This window comes from Rhinolophus ferrumequinum, chromosome 14 (assembly GCF_004115265.2).
Source record: "Rhinolophus ferrumequinum isolate MPI-CBG mRhiFer1 chromosome 14, mRhiFer1_v1.p, whole genome shotgun sequence".
Lineage (NCBI taxonomy): Eukaryota > Metazoa > Chordata > Mammalia > Chiroptera > Rhinolophidae > Rhinolophus > Rhinolophus ferrumequinum.
In genome coordinates, this window is record NC_046297.1 from 34,839,924 (window position 1) to 34,865,756 (window position 25,833).

The following is a 25,833-nucleotide window of genomic DNA, read 5'->3' on the forward strand; positions in this document are numbered from 1 at the left end:
TTATGTACAAGATTTTCTATGCTCAAAACAAGGAAAACAGAAACATTAAAACACAAAGTAAGTTCTAGCAAAGAAATATCTTTTTAGTTCTTTAGCCAGTCTTCCAGCACTGCTTATCAGTGTTTTGCCTACTTTTCTAACAAATGTTTTTGACAAATACAATGTTGGAATGTCTCCTTTAACACGAAAATGACCCCGTCTGGATAAATTCTGATGTAAATGTCATTTAACAGTTTAATGAAACAATGCTTACTCTTAATTTATATCATACAATCTGGTATTTTCTTTCCTGTGGTATTTTATTTCCCGACCACCTAACTGATTTCACTTCCTTGCTAATGGGTCGCCGCATCCCAGAGTTTGAAACAAATGTTTTAAATAGCGGGTTGCGCTTTCCAGACTCCAGGGTTAGATTGGTCCTCTCTCTCACCAGTCAGCTTCCCGCGGCTTTGGAAACATAGCCCTCAAACAGCGTTGGTAGGCACTTCAGGAACCCCTGACCGGAATTGTCCAATCGGCTCTGCGGAGTAGCCGCAGAGGCTGATGGGGCGCCGGGAGAGTGGGCGGCCGCAGGCGTTTGCACTATGGTGACGGGTGGCGGTGTGTCTGGAGAGTCAATGGCGTCTTGGTCCACCTTTTCGGTCGCGGTTGTGACTGTATTTTTCCTGTTCATCCTCCCTTGCTTCTCACGGGCCCAGACTCTCTCCTTCCCTTTCCGGCAGCCGGAGACGTGTGGCCACAACCAGTATTTCGATATTTCTGCCCTCTCCTGTGTCCGCTGTGGAGCCAACCAAAGGCAGGACGCCCGAGGTGAGATGGTTTGGGATGGGCCCTGGCCAAAGTCAAGCTCCCGCGTTGGTGCTGCGCCCAGTCCCCGGCGTCGCTGAAACACCTTGTCGTCTGTGGAAAGAATATTTCGGGAAAGTTAACCTCCAACGCCTGAGAGGATTTCCTCGGAAGATTAAAGCTTGCACATGAATGTTGGGGAATCCCGCATCAGCTATCCCATGAGCGGTTGCCAATAATTGATTCTCTGAGCCAGACCTCTACTCCTCAGCGGAGGGGTCTTTAGGGAGCACCTAGAAAGACGCCTGTCCAAGGCAGGAAAAAATAGAGAAGTGATCTGAGATGCGGAGGAGCAAGTGACAGAACAGGTTGGGGAGGGAATGCAAATGAGCGCTTTGTAAGTTTTGATAGCCCTTTATCTTGCTTTTTAAATCCCAAAAACGTAGAGCTGGAAGGGACCTTAACCTTGAGCAGGTTCAGCCTTCTCATTTTACAGATAAGGAAATTGAAGTCCAGTTGAAGTTGTAATACTCTCTTTGTCACCTAAATTGGGACTGGAAAAACTTGGGTCTCTGCCCTCTGTCTCGGCCTATGTATTTACACTATACGGGTGTGTCCATAACATTACAGATTGCCTTAGGACTTATCCCTTTTATTAGTTAATATTACTGATTACCCTTAAAGTCTCTTTCAGCTTAATTTTTTTTTTCTCGAAACATCCATCATTTGGTCCTACCATGTTTCCCCAAAAATAAGACCTAGCAGGACAATCAGCTCTAGTGAGTCTTTTGGAGCAAAAATTAATATAAGACTGGCATTATATATTATACTATACTATACTATATTATATAAGACCCGGTCTTAGTTTACTATATGTAAAAATTTTACTTACAAAATTAATTTTTGCTCCAAAAGATGCATTAGAGCTGATTGTCCGGCTAGGACTTATTTTCGGGGAAACAGGGTAGTTTTCCTCACTGAAACAGCTTGGAAGACTTTTCCCGTATTCTAAAGTCTAAGCTCTTTTCAATCTCAGTTTGGTCACCCATGGTATTAACTTTCTGCCATCTTCAAATTTGACATATCCTTATTATGTTATCATATAGGACAGGTCAGGCTCCTCAGGAGAGGGAATACGAATGAGAAAGAATTTCACAGGCTCTGAAGTGTATGTTAGTTTCATAGTTATGAACCCAGATATCATATCATTCTGCTACATAGATTTCTGTGGGTGCTTTTTCCATTTCATGCTTCTTTAGAGAATGCTGTTCTACCTATTCAGCAAATTGAATAGTGATTGTCTTAAAATGTTTATATCTGTGCAAACAGAGGAATATGGTGATTTATTTGAATCAGTGTAATTTTCCTAATAAGATTTTGTTTTGACAAAATAAATTTAAATTCATTGAATATATGTGTGTGGTTGGGTGAAGTAGAAATGTAAAATTTCCCATAAGAGTTAATCAATAGTTTGATTATTAGTTTTATAGTTACATAATTTAGTACTTTAGTTATGTTTGCACTTAAAATGGTAGCAAACACAGTTCTTACTGTGTGCCACACACATTGTAAGACCTTTACATATAAAACTAATATAATATACTAATCCTATGAGGTAAGTTCAGCCCCCCACCTCCCTGTTATATCAGAGTGGAAGCCAGAGCACAGAAAAGTTCAGTAACTTGCTCAAGGTCACACAGCTAAGTAGCAGAATCAAGATAATCAAGATTAGAACCTAAGGAGTATGTTTTCAAGTTTGAACCCAGGCAGTACTGGATTCTGAGTACTGGGTTAAGAGTCTTGCTCTTAGCTACTATACTGCTTTTCCAGATCTTAAGAATTATTAAGTTTCCCTTCCTTGGAGTTTTATTTTTATTTTCCAAGGTCAAAATTGGCTCTTTTCTTTTTAGGAACTTCATGTGTGTGTATACCAGGATTTCAGATGATTGCCAATAATGGAGGACCTGATATTATCTGTAAGAAGTGCCCGGAAAACATGGTATGGAGTATTTATCTTTAAATAATTTTACTGTAAAAAGTAGTAAATAAAATGTCTTTTTTTTAACTATTTAATGCTGATCTATAATATTTTGCCACAAACTTCAAAATTATTAAGCTAACTTTGTTTTTACTGGAATAATTTTTGGGAGATCAGTGAAATTTTATGCAAACTTGGGGGAAAAAAGGAATGTATTGCTTTATATTTTAAAATCTGAAATCCAAAAACCACAAAAAATCCTGTAACTGAGAGTAATTCAGTTATAAAGAAAAATAATAAATGATACATTATAGTGCAATTTGGGATGTGTGTATCTTTTGACTGGTACACATTTGAGTCCAGTGTCTTAGACCTATGTGTCAACAGTTTTATATAATTATTGATGTTCATAATGATAAATAAGGTGTGATAAGTTCATGAAATGCCAATTGCATCACTAAAATGGTTAAATAAAACCTTGCTGTTTTGTTAGTTGTTTCATTTTATCATAATTTTTGGAAAATTAGTAAATTGTTACTATATATGAAGATTCTTAACTAATAGAAATACATTTCAATCATTTTGGTTATTTAGGAGACTCTGTTTGCCAGTTCTGACTCTTAGAGTAAGTTTTTTCTCATTACTATATTAAAAAAACATTGAATCTGGGAATTTAATGTTTAATGGAATTTAATGTTTAATGTCTTACTTTCTGGCTTTTACTTATAGGTTTGATGATCATTTTGATACTTATTTTATATTTTTGGAAATATTAACCCTACCTGAATTATCTGTGATAGCCGCTAACATGAAATGGTGCCAAAGCAGATTTTTTTATTAGTGACATTACTAAGATAACATGATTTTTAAATAGTCCTATATAAGTGTACAAGTATAGGAGTATTTTTGATACATCCAGTTTTTCAACCGAAATTTAAAATAATTGGTGGTATTGTTTGTTATTGCCATTGTTCTCCATTAATTTTGGTTACATCCATGTTTGTAATATAATTACTGTATTTTCGTCCCAGGTTTTTCCTAAATCATGTAATATAATAAGTCCAATGATGTCATATTTTATCAAAAACCTTTACTATTACAATTAATGGTTAGAAGGAAATATTCTCTTAATTTTAACGTCTTTGTTTGCATATCATTTATATGCCATAATATTCATCCATTTTGAATTATAACTTAATTTAAAAAAGCTATGTATTTGAATTTTTAAAAATTAGAATAATTATTTTAGAACAGGTAAGACTAAACTATTAATTGACTATGTGTTTATTAAATCCTGTTGAATTTTGTTGTTTAATCTTTGTAAATGGCAAAACTGAATGACATTATTAATTATGAAAGTAAGGACTCATTTGAACTGAAAATCATGAAGAAGAAAGAATTACTGCCCCAAGTTAATAGTAGTCAATACATAGTTATAATGTATATCTTAATTTTGGAATATAAGCACAAATTCAGTATCCACTAAATTTTTATATAGCTCATATGTGTATTATTTATTTGAGTATCTGCTGCAAATTACACTATTCTGGCTTTTTTGGACTTAACATGATCAATTAAGAAGGAGAAAAATATATGTATATATATATAATAATGCATATATATACAGAAGGTGCCCAAAAAATGTATACGCATTTTAAGAAAGGAAAAAAATGGATTAATATATACCAATAACAAAAGATGAATACAAGTCCCATTTGACTTCTGCAGTTACAAGAGGTGCTCAAAGTGGTTACCATCAGCATCCAGACCCTTCTGATTATGGCAAACTACTGCTTGAACAATGTTGACCAAAGTGTTAACATCTCTTAAAAAGTGTGTACAGGCAACCCCCGTATAACACGGCACTTCAATAACACGGTTCAAGAATTGGGGAAAACCCTCATACAACAAGGCATCCTAGAACACGGTTTCACTCTAACACGGTTTGAGAATTAGAGATATCCCTGAACAAGACAGAGTGTAATAAGAACTTTTAAGAACAACAAATACGTCATTCGAAATTAGGGAAATCCCCGAACAACACAGAACGTAATAAAAGCTTAGTAGTGATGATGAAGAAAACATTATTTAATGCATATTAATATGTTATACTTTTGGTGAAAATTGCTTAAGTAAAGATATTTCTCTTAATTATAAAAATATAATAGTATTTTTTTTTAGTTTTTGGAACCTAACCCCCTTTTTTGTACCAGTTCTTTGTTTCGTATAACATGGATTCGCATAACATGGCATTTTTTAGGAACCTAACAATCATGTTATATGGGAGTTAGCTGTACATTTTTTTGGCACCCCTGGTATATACTTGTATATATGAGGTGTGATCAAACAATACGGTGAATGTTTAAATAAAAAAAAATTATTAGAGTAAAAGGCACATTGCCATTAATCCCCCTCAAAACACTCCCCCTCGCTTCGAACACACTTATTTATTGTTCTTGCCACTTTCTGAAGCAGTTCTAGAAGTCCTCTTTTACGAGTGTCTTTAGTTGCTCTTTCGTGGTTGCCTCAATATCCTGAATTATTTTCACTTTGGGGAAGAGCCAGAAGTCGCACGGTGCCAGATCCGTTGAATAAGGCATGATTGTTTTTATTTGACAGAAATTACCGTACCAGAAGTGATGTGTGACATGGAGCCTTGTCATGGTGGAGTGTGGTTTATGGCACACTTTAAAACACATCTTCTCTCAACCATAGCTCACACCCGACTGACTGCACTGAACAAGTTGAAACTTGTCACACACTGTTACTAAGGTTTGACGTGCTGCTTCCTGTATTGAAGATCCCTGCCTTTCTGTTGGATGGCACTTGGCAGCAGCGTTTACTGTATTTTGAGATCACAACAGAAAGTGTCACACATCACTTCTGGCTTGGCAATTTCTGTCAAATAAATACATGGTGTGTCCTCATCCACCTTATTCACTGGGTCTGGCACCGTTCATCTTCTGGCTCTTTACCAAAGTCAAAATGATTCAAGACATCAAGGCAGCCACAGCAGCTCAACTAAAGGCACTCACGAAAGAGGACTTCCAGAACTGCTTCAGAAAGTGGCAAGAACAATGGGATGAGTGTGATCGAAGCGAGGGGAAGTATTTTGAGGGGCATTCATGGCAATGTGTCTTTTACTGTAATAAGTTTTCTTTATTTAAACTTTCACTGTAATTGTTGGTCATACCAGGTGTGTATGTATATGTATATGTATGTATACATACATATACATACACACATACATACATACATAAGTGTCATATATATAGATATATATACGTATATATACTTTTTTTTTTTTTTTAATTTAGAAAGGTGTTACCAAAGATGGCTGGAATTGCATTTCTTGCCCTGGTGGTTTAACTGCAGAAGGAAAATGCCACTGTCCCACTGGCCATATTTTAGGTAAGATATAGATTTCTTATGAAATAGTAGCAGATCTTCATTTGTGTTTGTTTTTGATGAGGGTGTTAATTGAAATAGCATGGTGATTTTTTTGCAGTATTTTTTTTATTCAAAATTTAATGATGTTTGAGACTGTAGCAGGCATTGGGAAGAGGGTAAAAAGCCCTACCTGATTAAAAAATTTTGTTTCTTCTTAATAATATAGGATTAGATGAATATTTCCTTAGTATAACATGATAAAATATATGTGTTTCAACTTAAAACCAACATGATGCTTAACAGGGAAAAATTACAAGCATTCCTTTTAATGTCAGGACCCAGATAAAGATATAAATAATGCAGTTAGGTAAATTAAAGAAATAGGTAGTAGAATAATTAAAAAGGAGAAAGTAAAAATCATTAATTTCCAATGATTTTATTGTATGTTTAGAAAACCCAAAGGAATCAGTAAAAATTATAAAGGGTAAAGGTTTCTAGATACAAAGTTAATATCCTAAAATTAGTAGCCTCCTATCGAAACAATAATGCTTTAGAAACTGTGAAGGAAAATCTTATCTACAGTAGCAACAAAAAAGAAAAAAACACCGAGGTGAAAAAAGAAAAAACACCGAGGTAAACTTTTGAAGAAATGTACAAGATAAATTAATTGAAGAAATGTTAGCATGCTACTGAGGGACACAGAGGGAGGCTTTAATAAATGAAATACATATTTCATTCTTGAATGCAAAGATTAAATATTATAAAGATGTCAGCTCTCTTAATAGCAGTTTATTCATTTAAAGGAACCCTAATTCTAGTAGGATTTTGTTTGTTTTAGGGACTGCACAAACTAAATTCTAAAGTTTATCTAGTAAAATATGTGAAAAGCCAAGAAAATTATGAAAAAGGAAAGAGAAAACAACTCCATCAGATATTATGCACATTTTTTAGGTACTGTAATAACATGTATGACTGACATATGGGTAATACAGACTGGTGGGTGGATCTTAAAGTAGAGAAGCAAAATAGATCCAGTTCATGTGTGAATGTAGTATGGGATAAAAGTGGCATTTTATATCAGTGGAGAAAAGACTGATTAATAACCGGTATTTGGGAAAACACTAATTTGGGTTTCTACCCTTATTCCTTAAAAATAAATTTCAGGTCAGTCAAATATTTAAATATTAAATATGAATCTATGAAAGTTCATAAAAAAATAGGAAAAATTTTACAGTCTTGATGTGGAATAGAGTTAACACAAAATTATACACAAAGGAGTAGATGCTAGAAGTGTTCAAAGGATAATAGACCTAGATGAGTGAAGGAAAATGGTGTGAGAAAAAGGGAAAAATCAAAACTATCTCTGGGATTTCTAAGTGGGGGTGAATGAGATGATGGCCTATAGGTTCAAATGCTGTGGAGCGGTCAATGTGACTGAGTTACTGCAATTACTTTTGACAGTCAGAAATCACTGAGGCTAAATTTGCAGTTTTAGTGAGTTGCTGAGAACAGTGGCCTCGAATACCTAGTGACCTCTTAAGCCTGGGTGATAGCTGTGAAAACAGTATTTCACTATTTTAGAGGCTACTGTCGCATACTTAAAATTGTCCGTGATGTGAGCTCCTTAGAGCCAACTTGAACTTTTGCTGCTAATTTCTTCATGGATTTGCAAGAGGGGTTTTGGAAGAGTGGGAGAATGGACAGAAAGAGGGGTACATCTTATTTCTTGCATAGCTTCTCCCAACTCTGATATAAAAAAAAAATGCCCAGGCAATCAGATAAATAATTTTTAAAAAATTATTAACACAGTAAGTACATACCATTAAAAATACCAAATAATTCATGAAGCTATAAAATGAGAGTGAAAATTGATACCCCTCACCTATTTCATTTCCCAGAACTTACCTTAAGGTAATTAATTATTTCTTCTCTTTCCTTTCAAAGTTTTTAAATATATATATGCAAATATTTTAGAGTGTTTACATGCAGTACATTTTGGAGATAATTCCATAAGAGCACATGTAGATCTACCATTTAAGAATACATATATCTGTATTTTTCAACTTCCACGTAAAATTTTACTTTATAAAATTAAAGTAATGCATGCATAGGGTTAGAAATTTAAATAGTATAGAAAAATACAAAATAAAAACTAAGGGGGGGTGGGTGGCCAGATAGTCATTTTTTTAGAGCGTGGTGCTCCTAACAACAAGGTTGCCGGTTCGATCCCCACATGGGCCACTGTGAGCTGCGCCCTCTGCAACTAGGTTGAAACAACTACTTGACTTGGAGCTGATGGGTCCTGGAAAAACACACTTAAATAAATAAAAGTTTTTTAAAAAAAAACCACAACTAAGGGTTCTTTCCATCCTACCCTTACTCCCAGTCCCAGTCCTCAAATGTAACCAACCATTAAGTTTCTTTTATCTTCTTCCGGGAATGCTTTATGTATTTGTATGTCTATAAATCCTTGAAAACATTCATAGGAGTGTCATTATACTTAATTCATTTATTCATAAATATTTGTTGATAAAAAGCTAAAATGAATTTTAAAACTTCATTCAACCAAAGAGCATTTAAGCTAAAAAGCAGTAGCTAGCCCCAGTTCATCTCCAGCAGACTGTTAATCATGTAAGAATATGGATCCCAGGAAACCAGATTTTCCTATTTTTTTAAGAGATGCCAGAAATACAAAATTTTTATATGAAACCTCCCAATTTTAAATCTTTCTAATTAAAAAGGAAGTTTATTGAGCACCACATGCTAGGTGCTGTGATAAAATAATGAATCAAACTTACATTCTAGTAGCAAGAGAAAGAGAGTAAACAAATGAATAGGTATATGCCAGGTGGTGATAAGCACTATGAGGACAAATAAGGCAGGGCAAGGGAGAGAGCACAGGGTGTTATTTTACATGCATGATCATGGAAGGCCCATCTGGAAAGGTGACATCTGAGCAAAGACTTGAAGGAAGTGAGGGACAAAGCCATGAATGAGTTCCATGGGGAACTCATTCAGAGGAAATGAGGGAATAGCAAGTGCAAAGGTCCTAAGATCGGGACGTACTCGGCATGTTCAAGGATCAGCAATACACTAATGTGGCTGACCAAGGAGGAAAGCGGAAGCAAATCGGTCTGAAAAGTTGGGATAATGGTGTGCAGATCATGTAAGGCTTTATAGACTACAATAGTGACCTTGGAAATTAATCTGTGTGAGATGGAAGACTTTCAGAAGAGTGAAATGATCACATTTAGTTTTTAAAATGTTCATTCTGGAACAGAACCGGGGTTCCAGTTAGGAAGCTGTCACAAATGTCCAGGTGATAGATGATGGCACTGGGCCAGGGGAATAGTTGTGGAAGTAGAGAATAATTCAGCTTCTGGATATATTTTGAAGAGAGAGCTGACAGGATTTGTAGATTTATTTTCTAATTTTAATTTTATTGTTTTAATGTGAAACATGAAAAGAAGAGACTCTGTAAGTACTGGGGCCTGAGTACATGGTCAAATGGAGTTGCTGAGACAGGATAGGATAACTGTAGGAGGAACAAGTTGTTCAACTTTACTTCTGTTAAAATTGTTTTTACTACCTTGTGAAAGCTTAAAACATTATGGGTAACATTATGATTGGGATTAGTGGTCTTTAACTATTTTTCCCAATGCCTATTCTCTATTACTCCCTCCACCCCATAGTAATTGTTATCATTTTGTTGTGTGTGTGTCCTTCTAGAATCTTTTTTTCTTTCTGTTTTTAAAATACAGATAGATGCTTCACCATGGAAAATATAAGTGGTATTTTTATATAAATATTTCATACCAAAAATACTGTTTTGTAGCGTACTTTTTTCACTTAACAGTAAGATCTGTTAGATCTACCTCATTCTTTTTAATCCACCCCATAGTATTTCATAGCATGGATGCACCACCATTTTGCTATTTTAAATATTTAGGTTGTTCTGACAAATAATGCTTCGATGAATATCCTTATACACATGTATAAGTGTTTCTGTAGGTTGGGTATCTAAAAATGAAATTGTAGTTTTGTAGGCTATGGGAATTTAAAATTTTAATAGATACTACTGAAAGCCCTCTAAGTTGCAAAACTTATCAACAGTCTATGAAAATGCTTGTTTCCCCATACCCAGTGAAACAGGGAAACACAGGTAAGAGGTAAGAACATTTTTGGAAAAAAAATATTATTGTTATGATGCTTTGGAAAATTAGTTTCTCTTTTTTTAATTTTTTTTATGTGAATTAGGAAGGTTTCACTTTTCTTTTGTATGGAGGTGCTTCACATGCCTTTTATTCAAATAAGGTGTTTTGAGAACTATTAGAATAATTACAAGTGGGTTTTACTAAATACATATGTTGACTATGAGTTACATCTTAATTTTGTTTCTAAATTGTTTAGTGGAACGAGATGTTAATGGAACGGTGTTGTCTCAAGCAATTTGTAAGTTCTGTGATGAAAATGAAAACTCTTTTACAGTAGCAAATGCTTTAGGAAACAGGTAAGCAGTGTGTTGGGTGCTGACTTCATTAATATCACATTTATGTAGAATCTGTACTTTTATAAAGCAGTTTCCATTTGCTCCTCACAAGGAAGGACAGAAGTAGACATTAACAGCTAAAGAAGCTGGGGCCCAGAGAATAAGACAGACTAGCGTTCAAATGTTGTTTCAGTGTCTTATCAGTTAACTTTGGATAACTCAATAAGTCAGTCTCCTTGTCTTTAGAATGGGGATATACTATCTACTTCATAGGCTATTACAGCTTAGAAGTAAATATGTTAAATTTTTAGCATAGTGCTACAGCGTAAGTGCTCAGTAAAAGGTAGCTATTTTTATTTGCTATTTTGTAGCTTATACATAATCTAGTATAATACATAGTACATAACAGTGACTTCTATTTACAGCATACTTACTATATACCAGGTACTATGCTTTATGTATAGTACATAAAAAATATATTAATAAATATAATGATAAACATAATAATTCAGTTATCCTGATTTATAGCCCTATTCTGTCACTTCCTATTCTACCTCTATGAATGCATATGTGTATGCCACACACACACACACCCCTTCCTCTCTATAACTCACACACATCATTCCTATTCCAACTTCTTCAGTTGTAGAAACTACATGATGACTTCCCTCAAAGCACAGTTTTCTCTTCAATTTTCACGTTTAAGGTAGAAAATATTTGAGCAGGTTCTCCTGGGGATACTTAGTGTTGGGTCATCTTTTCTGTGTTGGGTCATCTTTTCTCTCAGGCTGACCTGGGTTGTAACACACAAATAAGGACTACTGGGCTGATCTCCAAGCCTTCCCCTCCATTACCTCCCTAAGCCCAGTTTGAGTTCTGTGCCATGCCCCAGCCTCTCTTCCTACCTGCTCTATCTTGCAAGTAATGAATACCTATATAAACCCATCAGTATCCCTAGCTAGTCCAGTGCCCTCCTTCCCTCTATGGCATTCATTAGTGAAAAATATAAAGTATTTTCCTAAAATAAACTAAGATGATAAATAGACTTTAAAAGTGTAGGTTGTAGGTTTGATAAGAAGTAGATACGTTTTTCTTTTCAGCATATGTTAACCTTTTTGCTTTGTTGCAGATAAAATAAGGAAAGTATATTTGTTATAACTACTTATAAAAATGGGTTGGGTTTCATTTATATGAGTTTGTTGGGCTCTTTTGTTAATTGAGTGACTTAACCATCTTTGCTATTCATTGTTTTTTTCCTTTACATTCCATGTGGGAAGGTATTCAAAAGAATACTCTCCTATTATCCGTTAATTTTATTTATTTATACCTTGCCTTGTAATACTAGGAGGAGTATAAAATATTCAGATCAGTGTTAATATTTTTAACTTGTTTTCTTTATTACAAGTAATTGCTAAATTGAATGAATCTATTCTAAACTAGTGTTTAGGAAAACAAGTTCCTGATTAAATTAGGTTTAGTATAATTTATTAACATTTAAAAAATTATTTTCATTATATTGACAGGTGTATCCGTTGTGAGCCAACATTCATTAATACCAGCAGGTCCTGTGCGTGTTCAGAACCTAACATTTTAGTAAGGCTAATCAAATTGACAAAGTATATATTTTTAAATTAAATTGCTTATACTGTTCCATAACCTGTTTTATTTATTTATTTGTTTGTTTGTTTCTTTGTTTATTAAGACAGGGGGATTGTGTTTCAGCAGCACAGGGGATTTTCCTCCACGTGTTATTTCAACTGCACGTTATGGAGAACTTGTGAGTATGTTTAAAATTTTTGTTTCATGGTTAAGGATCTTTCTGCATTTCTTTGGTACTAATTAATCTGGGACTAAAATGAGAAACATTTATGTATAAATCACTTTAAAACAGAAATTATCAGTCTTAGAAAGATTAGATTAACAACTCAGCATTATAATTTATAGGTTCAGTTACTGTTTTCTCCACCTTAGCTCAGAATGCTTAAGCTGGAAAGGTCCTTTATAGATCCTATCAAGAATGCAGTCTAATATAGTTAAGAGCACCAGAGAATCTAGATTTCAACCCTGGATTTACCAGTCATTAGTTTTGTATCTTTGGACTTAGTTAATATTTCTAAACTTCAGTTTTATTGTCTGTAAATTGGGCATAATAATAATACCTGCCTCACAGTGCTTGTACGTGGTAGTCACTGAAGAAATGAGGATTATTCATATCCAGCCAGGTTCCTTATTTGTAGATGAGAGTATAGTGTCATAGAGTTAGAGCCTTTGCAACAGCTGCTGGTGATGACAACATCTGGGATGTAAAATGAGAAGTGGATGAATTAGAACTGAAGAGGTCACAAATCCAAGAGAATAGGAGTTAGATGACTGACTAGGAGGTAGTTGATAAGCATTGAGGATACTCAGTATTCCAGCAGAGCTTGGGGTGGACAGGCTGTTGCGGAAAAATGACGAGTCGCAAGCGGCACGCAGAGATCGGGGAGAACACAGCTTTATGACGCCGGCGGGCTCAGCGGGATTGTTCTCAAAGAACTGAGCACTAACTGGGGTAGGGCACTTTGTTTTATATGGTTAGGCCTCCGGGTTAGGGGGAAATCTGGCCGGGGTTCCGGGGAGGTCCGTCTCTAGCAGCTGTGATCGCTCAACATTGTTTTGACAAGGAGGCCTCTAACTATGTTGCCTACTGGAGACATCTCCGATAATAAGGTATGGGAGGAGGAGTGGGGTGGAGCTCTGAGCCAGGGGCCTGCAGGAGACAGCTCCAATTAGTATTGGAGGAGGAGGATGGAGCTCCTAGCCGGGGGCCTGCAAGAGAAAACCGTCCCAACAAGGCTAGGATCTGATTGCTAAAAATGTGGAAGTTATTAGGAGGGCTGTGAGGATAGCCATGATGAGGGTTGAATTTGGGGTCTTGATGAACAAAGCAGAAATTCCTCTCCAGTTTAGTCTTGTGGATAGCAGGCAAATACTAAGTATTTGCAAAACAACAGAATAAATGCTAAAATAAGGTTATACATAGGGAACTTGAGATCATAAAAATTGGTTCATTTGTATGTAACAAGATGCATATCTTCTGAGGCGTTCTTCTTTATTCTTGGATTACAGTGAACTTCTGTATACCATTATCAAATTTGTAGGCCTTTAATTTTCATTTTTTCCTTTTCAAAATAAGTGATAAATTGATTATAGACCTTATAATATATAAGGTGATCCTCTAATCTGTAGGGTGATCCATCTAATTTTCCTTCATAATTAGGACATGCTTGGAAGGAAACCACAAAAAAACAAAAAACAAAACAAAACAAAAAAAAATGCCATTCTCTGCATTGCATCACCTCAGGGGACACGTGATATCCATGATGTCTACCTGTCCCACCACTGGTGATATTGACCTTTATCACCTGCCATAAAGTCACCATGTCTGCTATAAAGTTACCATTTTCCCTTTGCAATTGGTTAGTATTTTTGGGGAGAATTTCCAAGATTATGCTTTCTCCTATTCACTAACTGTAACTTAGTAGCTTTAGTTTCCACTGATGACACTTGCCTCTATCAACGAGATGGTTGCCAAATCTTTTCATAATTCCTTCCACATTTATTAAAACATTCCATTGTAAGAACATTTTCCCTCATTCCCATTTATACATTTATTTGTTTATTAATGACAGTATAGATTCCTGGGTTCCTATTTTGTTCAGTTGGTTTTAATCTAATACATGTATTCGTTTTGATGTTCAAATTGACCTAGATTTGGCTAGTAGAAGCCCCTTCAGTTTGGTTCCTTTGTCTTTTTTGACATGTCCCCATCATTCTTTGATGATTTCCTTACTTTCTGGCACAGCAAGATTTCCAGGCTCATCTTTTGCTTTTTCTGCCTCAGCCCTGGAATCAGCCATTTCTCTAAGGTGCTCTTAATGATATTTAGAAACCAAGATTACCATGCTTAGTATGACTTTTTAGCAGACATAACTAGAAAATATATACATACATACTTATATACATATACACATCTGTACTGTTTGTGTTTATCTTGTCTATGTATTAAAATAAATGAGGTCATACTTATACTTTCAATTTCAAAGTGGTACCTCAGAGTTCTTTTTACCCTTTCCTTTTGACTGTAGTGAGACTTTTGACAGTATCTTCTCCAGTCATGAGAAATCTGGGTCTCATCCTTAATTTACTCATTTGCCCAATGTAACAAAGCTGTCTTCTACACCACCTCCCCATCCTCCCTCCTCCCAACACCACTATGCAGTAGATCTGTTGCAGCCTTCTCTTTAGGAAGGGAAGGTCCGCAGGGAAAGGCTATTCCAGTCTTAAAGTTAATCTGATTTAGTTAACATATTTCATTTAAACATACCAGTCTTGAACACTGATGCTTTTCTAAGGAAAGTTTGGAATCCCTAACTCTAAGTCATTTTGTAACTGGTGTTTGTCGCATCCCGCGCAACTAGGGTTGTGGGGAGTGAGGAGGGCGGCGCAGGATTAAGAAAAGACAGTAGCCATGAATAGAGTTTAAGCAGGGTTAAGAAAAGACAGTAGCCATGAATAGAGTTTAAGCGGGGCCAAAGGACCTGCAGCCTGAAGGACTGGGCTAGGCTCCTAATCCAGGCCTACGCATTAGCTTTTATTAGTTAAGTGAGGAAGTAAAGGAGATAAAGCTTGTCAATCTTAAGATTGTGAATCCCATACATCATAATAGGAAACTGATTCAAGCCAATCACCCTTGCCTGCAGGCAGCAGAACCATAAGTTTCAGGATGTATGTACTTCCCCAAGGGACAAAACCTATATGCATATGAATAGATGGAGAGCACACCATTGAATCTCTTCCCTTGCAGGTTGTGGGATGGAATGCAGCCACAGAAGCAGAGGCTCTCCTTAGCCAGGGGAAGGTGGGGGGCTGTGCCTATCTCTATGAACCCCGTGGGTCTCCTGTTGGTCCCCACTCGACTGCACCTGGCTTGAGTTGTCCCACCCGTGGGGAATCTTATTCGTCATTGGCTGACCAGCCATCTTTCTGGGGCCAAACAGGGAGACATAAGGTGCAAGCACAAAGGTGAAGCAATGTCCCTGAAAGGATCTGTCTCACAGACTCTCCTTTCTTTAGGGGCAGGTACAAGGAGACAGACGGGTAGGCTGCTGCGTGGCAACAGTGTTCAGATGGTTCTGTATAGCCAATGGATGAAACATGTCAAGAAAATGTAGTCAAGATGGTATGACTATCTTGGCCCAGTCCTCAGCTTGGGAGGTGTAAAAATTCAGTTTTATTAGTGTGCTTGTAGGTCAGTCAGGTTCTAAGGGAGTAATAACTTTGAAGTAATTAAACTCACAAAGTATTAGACTGATGAACCAAAATGAATGTTTACTAGTTTATGTTGGGACGGTAATTGCCAGCTACACTCAAAATGACTTGTTAACATATACTCCTCCTAACTGGAAAGTGTACTTAGAACATTACAGGTCAGATGCTTCCTTGGGTAATACAGAATTGAAATATGATTAGTTTTATATAATTTTATAAGCAAGGCATCCAGTCCCCCTCTAAGAATATTCCTGCCAGTCAGTAAAGAATTTCCATATGTGTGGGTCAGTGTCTTCCCATTCTCTTTCCCCAAACATAGTAATAGTGATGTCGTATCTTGGTTTTCTGTTTTTCCCAACTTTTAGTCTGAAAATTTTCAAAATGGCAGAAAAGTTGAAAAAAAAAAGACGACTATACATTTATCTTTTATCTAGGTTAACCAATTATTAATGTTTTGTCACATTTGCTTTCTCTCTCTTTGTGTATGTAAATGCATGCACACACACACACACACGCATTTTTCTGAGCCACTTAAAAATGAGTTGTAGACATATGACATTTCATTCCTAAATAATTTATTATGTAGCTTCTAAGAAAAAGGGCATTTTTCTGGCATCACACCTAAGAAATTTAAAATTAATATAGATAGTACCTTACATACTGTTCATATCCAAATTTTCCCACTTGTTTCAATAATGTCCTTTATCCCCCCACCCCACTTTTGGGGGGCGGGTCCAGTATACAGTCAACGATCTCATATTACCATTAGTCTTTTTAGTCTTCCTTAACTTATAATAGAGACCCTTGCTCTGTTTTACTTTCGTGTTTTTTGTCCTTACTTTTTTTTGCTTTAATGTTATTGACTCTTGCATGGTCAAGGCCAGCTTTCTTATAGAATGTCCCACATCTGAATTTTTCTCATTGTTTTCTCATGATTAGATTCAGTGAAATATCTTTAAGCAAGAATATAATACAGGGGCTGGCCGGTGGCTCAGGCGGTTGGAGGGCTGTGCTCCTAACGCTGAAGGTCACGGATTCAATTCCCACATGTGTCAGTGAGCTGCGCTCTCCACAGCTAAGATTGTGGACAATAGCTCTCCCTGGAGCTGGGCTGCCGTGAGCAGCCGGAGGTTGGCATGAGCTGCTGCGGGCTGCTGTGTGCTCCTGTGAGCAGCTGGCAGCCATTGTGAGCGGCCAGCAGCCAGAGAGCTGCCATGAGCTGCTGTGAGCGGCCGACCCACTACTGGCAAAGCTCAGAATACCAGCGTGGGCCAGAGAACTGTGTCCTACATACCTAGACTGAGAAACAACGGCTTGAACCGGAGTGGGGGCGGGGGGAGGCAGAGGAAAGGGGGGGAACAAAGAATATATATAAATGTTGTGTATAGCCCATTGCATCAAAACAAGCAGCACATAATGTCAGGTTGTCCAATTATTGGTGATGCTAAGTATGATTGCCTGGTTATGGTGGTGTCTATCACTTCTCTCCATTGTAAAGGTATTGTAGTTAATAAGTTAGCCTGAGATTTTACTTTGAGTCTATGTAAATGTCCATTTTGGCAACCATTGATGAACTTTGCCTGAATCAATTATTAAGTTGATTATTTCAAAATGATTTCACAGTTCTCTTTATGTTTATTAGTTAGCAATTTTCTATGAAGATCACTTTCCTTTCTCTCTGTGCTTCGTTTTTTAGATCTACTGTGAATTCATGGAATCTTTGTTTATTCAGTGTGTTATAATTGTTACCATTACTCTTCTTTTCAAAGCTCAAATTGTTCCAAATTTTTACTTCCCTTTGAGGTAGTTCCTGTGTTATTTTGACATGTCTCCATCTGTCTTTAGGCACTACCTTGGTTTTTCTATACCATGTTACAGGCTTAACCAATATAATCATAATTTTAAATAGTCACATAATGCTCTAGTTTATACACTGAAATTGTACCTCCATTGAATATCTATGTTTTCTGTTTTTAATAATATTGCTGTCAACCATTTTATGCACACAGATATGTTTTTCCTTTCAGAGAAATTATTGCCTTAGCATAAACTTCCTAAGTGTTTCTGAATTCTTGGGTTAAAGTGTATGGATATACACTGTTTTATAAAAGGATCATGCAACTTGAATACTATCACTGGCATTGTCTATGGCTTTGTTTTACAAGCATTTGCCAATACTGTTGTCATTACTCCATTTGTACTAGTTTTTTGGTGTGTTGTTCAGTCTTCCATGCATATGTTTTTTTCTTACCAAAATGAGAATTTTTGCTTATTTGAAGAAATGAACATAGTGATTTATAATTTTATTTTAGATTTCTTTGATAACTGTGGTGCCAGATTCCATATAACATGGTTTTATTTCCCCTGTCCATGTCCAGGGAATTCACTCTGAATGGTGCCTTATCTTTTAGTAAAATGTACAAATAAGCTTTAAAGCAGTTCTTAGCCAGAGGCTTATATCTGCAGCTTTCAGAACACCTGTATTCTGATTCATTTGGTTTGGAATGAAGCCGGGTATTTTCTGTTATTTAGGAAATTCCACAGATGATTCTGCTTTCCATCATTGTTTAAGAATCACCACTTTTGGAGATTTTAAATGGTAGTCATTCAGTATATCCCCAATCTCCTGTGACTTAGAAATTATTCACAAATATTTCTTTTTTATCACTTTCAAATTTAATACAGTATAGTAATCCTAAATCAGCAAATGTTAATCATTCTATACTAAGTCAGGATCTAGTTTTTCTTTAATTTTTGACTTTTTTGTAGTAGTAAAATGGCCATAATATTTTTTTTGGATTATAGACATATATTGTTTCCCTATATCTTTTGCCTAAATGACATGATTTTATAATCCTATTTGTAATAACTGACATTGGTTTGAATTAATTCTTATATTCCCATTATAATCTATTTGTATAATAACATTGAGAAAGTAATGTTAGTCTTTTCACATTCAACAATATGTGTATTAATATCTTTTTAACAGTGTAGGATTAAGGAATCTTCATTTAGACTTAAAACTGAAATTTATCTTTTTGTTTTCAGGGCATGTCTTTCATTTCAGAATGGTTTACAAAATATTTGCAATCAGCAGCAGCTGCTTGTTGGGTAAGGTTGAATTTTCAAAAAATAATATATCATTTTGAAGAATTATACCATTTTCCCCCCATATTATCTTATTATAATAAAAGTTTTCTCTCTATATCTCACTCAAGTAGGTACATCTCTTTGGTCATACTCTATGAGAAGAGTAAACCCTTTCTAGTGGATTGAAAAAATACATAAAATATTATTCATTTCACATTTCATTGTATACAAATTGAATTTAAACTGGAATTTAGTGTTGGGGAAACTGATTCATACCATCATTTAGTAAATGTTTATTGCTAATCTACTGTGTGCCAGTAAATGTTTATTGCTTATTCACAGTCCTCAAATCATGTTATGCATTTCAGAAAAAGACAGGAAAAAAATCATTTGTGGAATTATAGTCTAAGTAAATGCCAGGTGATGCTAAGTGCTGTGAAGACAAATCAGGATAAAGAACATAGAGAATGGAAGTGGGTGCTATTTTATATACGGTGGTCAGGACAGGCACCTCTGAGAGGGTGATATTTGAGTAGAGACCTGAAGGAAATGAGAATGCACCATGTAAAGGGAAGAATGTTCTAAGCAGAGACCACAGCAAGTACAGAGGTCCCAAAGCAGGAGTTATCTGGCTTGTTCTTACTTTATAACCAGAAAAGAGGCTAGAGTGGCTGGAATAGAGTGAACAGGGAAAGTGGAGAGATGAGTTCAGGGATGAAGGGAGTGGCTGCGGCTAGGGCATGGAGTATACTCTAAGGGGAGACAGAAGGATTTTATCCAAACGAAGACATGATCAAACTTCAGGTTTTGAAAGGATCACTCTACCATGGAGAGTAGATTTTGTTGGGGCGAGGACAGAAGCAGACAGACAGTTAGGAGTGTATTAGAGTAATCTGAGTAAGGGATAAGGGACCCAAGGATGAGGGTGGTACTATAGAAATGAGATACACTTTTGGATATACTTCTGGATATATTTTTGAAGACTGTGCTAACATGATTTACTGATGAGTTTGATATGGAAAGAGAGAAAGAGGATCACTCCAGTGTTTTGACTTTAATAACTATAAAAATAAAGGTGCCTTTTTCTAATAGGGAAAACTGAGAAAGAAGTTTTTGGAGCAACCTCAACAAAATTATCTCATTTTGTTCATAAAACAAATGACTTAAATCAAATAAAATGGATTGGATTTATATGTATAAGATCTAATATACAAATTATTCTTTCAAATATAATTATTCTACTTAGTAGTTTTTAGTTGTTCTTTCAGTTACTTATCTTTATTTTTCAGCATAAAATTTACAATTAAAATGTACACATTATTCTGCCACATGGAAAGTTCTTTTGTACTTAAGCTAGAGGAAAGGTATCAAAAAGTAAAAACATACACAAAAGAAGAATTTGTAAAATAGGTAAAATTAAAACCAAGCATAGTTTTTATATCAACTTTTTATATCAGCTTAGGGTATTAACATCCATGTTACATTTCTTTGCCATTGTTCTCTTATAGGTGTATGCCAATCTAACATCTTGCCAAGCTCTTGGAAATATGTGTGTGATGAACATGAATTCTTACGACTCTGCTACTTTTGATGCATGTCGGTTGTTTCAGTTTGTCTTTGAAAATACTGCTGGACTGCGCACTGTTCATTCTGTTTCATTTTGGTAAGGATACTGATTGATGAACTATCATTTTAACCAAATTCAGTGCAGTTACTCTAACAGATATTAATAATAAATATTGCTGCCCCATTATTAAAACAATTGTAATTGTTTATAGGAGGCAGAATCTTCCATGGTTGTTCTATGGAGATCAACTAGGATTAGCACCTCAAGTACTCAGTGCTACACCTCTTCCTACAAATTTCAGTTTTAAAGGGCAAACACAGGTACAAGTTACTATATTATTAAAGGACAACTACATTTAGACTTATAATTTGAAAAGATATTAAGAATGTTACTAGTTATAATTCTTGTTTCTTTAGATTGTTTTTAAAAATTTAATTAATAAACTAGATCTAAACATTAGCTGCTTATAGGATCTAACCAGTATAGAGTTTAGCTGTCTTACTTGAGTACATATATGGATATGTTGGATTATGTGTGTGATTATGATAGCAAGTTATACTTATTGGGTAGGGAAGGGTAGTTTTGCATCCCTAGATGCAAAACAATCTCTACCCTTCTATATCTCTACATATTTAAGAAGTGCTTCCAGACACTGATTGGAGCTCTATGGATTTTCCCCAGCACTTTACAGGTCCAAATTCTCACCTCCAACTCTTTGACCTTGTAGAATAAAGTAATAGATTATTCCCTTTCATAACCCCAAATTCCTGATTTAACTAGTTTGAAAAGTGATTATCTGTTACGAGCACTGTCCCTCAATTCTGAAATAATAGTTTACATGCAAAAAAAATGGTCCATTTATTTTAGATGTGCTCAGTCATAGAGATATTTAGATTAGTTTTACTTCAAAGTAAAGATAGTTGAATTTCATATATGATCTCTGGAAAAAGAGAGGATCAGTCATCAATGAAAATTTCTTTATAGATATATTATGTTCCTTTTAGAGTATGTGACATTTTATTCTTATTTTTCTGTATTCAGAATACAAAAATGAAGTTTGTTGCTGCTTCCTATGATGTAAGAGGAAATTTTATCAAGTGGCAAACTGTAGAAGGTGGTGTTTTACAGGTAAGCATGATTCAAGCTAAAGAATTACTAATGTGCCTTACTTTTGCCTGAGGAAAAGGCTGGATTATTGCTTGAATGGAGGATCAGTTGTATGCTACAGGTGACTTTTTTCTTGTGCTTTAAATTGGAATTTCTTAAAAGCAGTTTAAGTTATGACTTTATAAAAAAGATACTCCCTTGACTTTTCATACCTTTAATACATGAAATGAGTATTATATACAGCATATATCCACGTTGGGGCTTGAGAACTTTGGATCATAAGCAAAGAAAACATTTGTGAGAGATATTTATCGGTGGTATTCTTTTGCTGTAGCTATGTCCAGACACAGAGACAAGACTAAATGCTGCTTATTCTTTTGGAACAACCTATCAACAAAATGTAAGTTTGAACAGTATTAGACAGTCTGTACTTTAACTTCATTTTCACATCAGCATAATTGGAATAATCTTTGAATTTTTGAAGTTGGAAATGTTTTTAATAGTAATGAATAATTTCACTGATTGATATAATTTTTTATTTGGGTACAGAAAATCTTAATTAGCATGAAGAGAGTTCCTTGTCCTCTGTAAAGTCTTATACATATAATGTTAGATTTTCACAATCAATTGTTCATTCACTTTTAGGCATATAGGTCTTAAAAATATTGTCTACTTTTGAGTATTTTGAAATAAAATAAAAATATTACTTTATTTTTAGTGACTAATAAAAATGTTACTCCCTCCTCCCTCTACCCACCCAATAACAAATAAAAATGCTTCCTTTTCTCTCCCTCCGTACTTTTCCTTCCTCCTTCCCTCCCTGACCTTTCTTCCTTTGGTAACCCATTTTGAAATTACAGTATTGTACAAAGGAATATTATGAGCCATTAAACATTTGAAAGACATTCACTAGTCTACAAAAATACTTTTTGATTAAATGCATGTATACACACCAGAACAAAACTATGATTCTGTCTTTGTTAAAACCACAATGAAAAAGACCATCATGGAAAACACAGGAAGAAAATAAACGTTTTTAACAGTGGTTATGTCTGGATGGTGAGATTACAGATGATTTTTTTTTTCTTTTTTATATTTTGCAAATTTTGTATCATGAACATAATTTTTTTTATTATTATTAGAAGTGACTTACATATTATTTCCAAAAAAAAAAAAAGAGAAAGAGAAATATTATTGTGTGTCTATCATGGTCAGAAGATGCAACACTTGCTAAATGCGTGCTGCTGTGTACTTAGCATTTTATCATTGTTATCTGATCCACGAAGTGACCTATGCGAGATACATATTATCTGTCCTTCACAGATTAGGAAATAGTGCTCAGTGAGATTAGGTAATTTACTCAAGGTTTTGCATCAAGTAAATTGTGTAGCCAATATTCTGTTAGGTTTGAAAACCATGGTTTTTCCATTGAACGTGGCTGCCTCTCAGTCCAGTAGAGAAAACAGCTATATAGACAAAGAATTGCAAAGGATGTGGTAAGTGTTGTTCTACAGGTATGTACAAGGTACCACATTGGCACAAAGGAGGGGTCATCAGCAGTTTCTGGGGAAGAAACTGGGACTTCACAGTGAGAGTGATACTTGGGCTTATAGAATGAATATGAGTTTGCCAGGAGAACACAGTGGGGACGGGAACAATAGTTTCAATGTCTGAGAGACAGAATAGCATAGCATATTTAGAAACTGAAAGTACATGAGTATGAATGGACCATAGACTAGTAGGGAGCAGTGGGAGATAAGCCTAAATCATAGACAGCATTGTACATCAGGAGAAAGAATTAGGACCTCATCCCATAGGACAGGAGTTTTTGAACTTTTTCACTGCTGTCCCCTTAATGTTGAGAATGAAGGCATGATCTCTCCAGCTGGATTGTAGGAAAAGATCCAGGCAGTTCTTTATTGTTAGTTTGCTTTTTTTTCTAAAAAAATTATAGTATTCATGTTTTGGTAGGCACATGGTAATGCATATAAACAAGGTAGTTTAAAGATATTTTATTTTACAAAATTAAAAATAAAACTCTTAAAGCTGATAAATATGCTTTCTAATTTTCAATTAGGATGCTTTTATTTTTTATTTTCCAGTGTGAGATTCCTATCTCTAAGATCTTAACCGACTTTCCCACTCCTGTATTTTATGATGTATACCTTGAATATACAGATGAAAATCAACACCAATATATTTGGGCTGTTCCAGTATTAAACCTAAACCTTCAACACAATAAAATATTTGTGAACAAAGGTAAGATATCCATACATACCACTCTTTTTCTGAGCCAAATCCAATAATAAGTCACCAACCTGATAATTTAATAAACTACAGATTATAAAAAAAAGTCATAGATTCTTTCTCATTATATAACATGTTAAAAAGTAAAACAGTGTGATTGCTGATATATTTAGAAATTTTTACAAAATGTGTCAGGCTTATTGTTAAGAAATTAAATTATTGCTAAAAGTGTATCCTGAGAAATATTGATACAACTGCAAATTAGGGCTTCTTGAAGTCCTCAAGCTGCTTTTTGGACAAATTATTTTCTTTTGTTTCCCATATTATAAAATCCTGCTTATTCAGGTAATTGGCACGGAAAAATTTTCCAAACTGATGAAAAGTCCAAACAATCAGAAAACATTCAGGCAAAGTGGGGAAGACTATTAGCAAGAATTTCTTACAGCAATAGCTTTTTTTTTTTTTTTTTTTTTTGCACCCATCTTATCTAAAACAAGATGTACTAATTTTGTGTTTTAAATTTATTCAGTAAACTCTCCTCGAGCCATCTTGAAGGTATTTTTTTTAATGTCATTTTTTTTTCTTACTTTTATAATAAAAGACAGTAACTCTGGCAAGTGGCTTCTGACTCGGCGCATTTTCTTAGTGGATGCACTAAGTGGACGAGAAAATGACTTAGGAAGTCGGCCGAGATTAGTTCGAATTGCTACACAAATATCACTGAGGTAAACAAATGTCTAATGCACTAATTTTAGGCTTGGAGTATATGGCAAAACATCATAAAGAAAGTGTTTACCAATAGTTATCAAATGAAAATAATGACAACTGAATTGAAACAAAACAAGGTTATTTTAGATATCTGTGTAAATTGGTTTATTCCAATAGAGGTGAGAAGCCAGGAGGAGAATTACAACAGAGGACCTTGAGGAGTTTTGTCAAAATTCACATTCTAGGCCCCACTCTAGACTTGCTGCATTAGAATGGGTTGAGAGGTGGAGGGAAGGTGGGCTGAAATGGATATGTTAGAAAGAGCCTGCCAGGTGATTGCAGTACGCAGGCCTCCTCTGTCTTCATCTCCTTTAACAGCTAATGTTTTAGGTTGGCTCTGATTAACTATCAACACCTCCCTCTTCCTAGTATACTTTTAACCATGACCCTACTTAGGATAGTGCCATGCAGCTCTCTCCCTCTTTTCCAGTGTGAGATTCCTATCTCTAAGACCGTAAGGAACTTTCCCATTCCAGTATTTTGTGATGTGTACCTTGAATATGCTGACAAAAATCAGCAGTGTCATCCTACATTAGTCTGGCATTTCAATATGCATTATTTTATTTTTTCACTCTGATTTCATTTTGAATTTCATAACAGTCTTATGAGGTAGGTAGTACAGAAACTTTGTTGTGTATCCTGCTGAAATCCAAACATACTATGTTTTTAGCATTCCCTCAATCTGCTATTGTAGTATACATAGTAAAAACAAAATTAAACCTAGTCAGGCATGACTTCATCTTTGTGAAACCATGCTGGCCCCTGCTACTCGACACTTTACTTTTTGAGTTTGCAAACTACATATTACTAATGCATTGAATTGAGCAAAATGTACCCTACTATGTTCCATAAATAGTACCAGAGCTAACATATTATTTTGTTAAGAATTCATCTTCCTCTTTTGAAAATCAATTTATATGCATTTCTGTAGGCTCCATGTAGCACTTCTCTTTTGAGTATTCCTCAAAGATGGTTCACAGTACTTCAGTGATTTCATTTGTAAACTTCATAAGACCTAGATTGAGAAGTTTCTGATTTGTTTCAGAGAGATTAATATTAAAATTTTTTTTAAGACTTTTTTTTATTAGTTTCAGGTACACA

The 25,833-nt window shown here is 35.2% G+C and overlaps 1 protein-coding gene across 1 annotated transcript in view; it reads left to right on the top strand.

The window, feature by feature from the left end:
* Nucleotides 1-555: 555 nt before the first annotated feature.
* TMEM67 (transmembrane protein 67) overlaps nucleotides 556-25,833 on the top strand; it is a 54,811-nt gene continuing 29,533 nt past the window's right edge. The window contains 13 exon segments of the mRNA XM_033126567.1: nucleotides 556-810; nucleotides 2,697-2,785; nucleotides 6,082-6,175; nucleotides 10,565-10,664; nucleotides 12,167-12,236; nucleotides 12,346-12,420; nucleotides 19,002-19,064; nucleotides 20,552-20,706; nucleotides 20,822-20,930; nucleotides 21,652-21,738; nucleotides 22,052-22,117; nucleotides 23,820-23,976; nucleotides 24,566-24,689. Of these exon segments, the coding sequence (XP_032982458.1) occupies nucleotides 585-810; nucleotides 2,697-2,785; nucleotides 6,082-6,175; nucleotides 10,565-10,664; nucleotides 12,167-12,236; nucleotides 12,346-12,420; nucleotides 19,002-19,064; nucleotides 20,552-20,706; nucleotides 20,822-20,930; nucleotides 21,652-21,738; nucleotides 22,052-22,117; nucleotides 23,820-23,976; nucleotides 24,566-24,689 (1,415 nt within the window). The 5' untranslated portion in view covers nucleotides 556-584.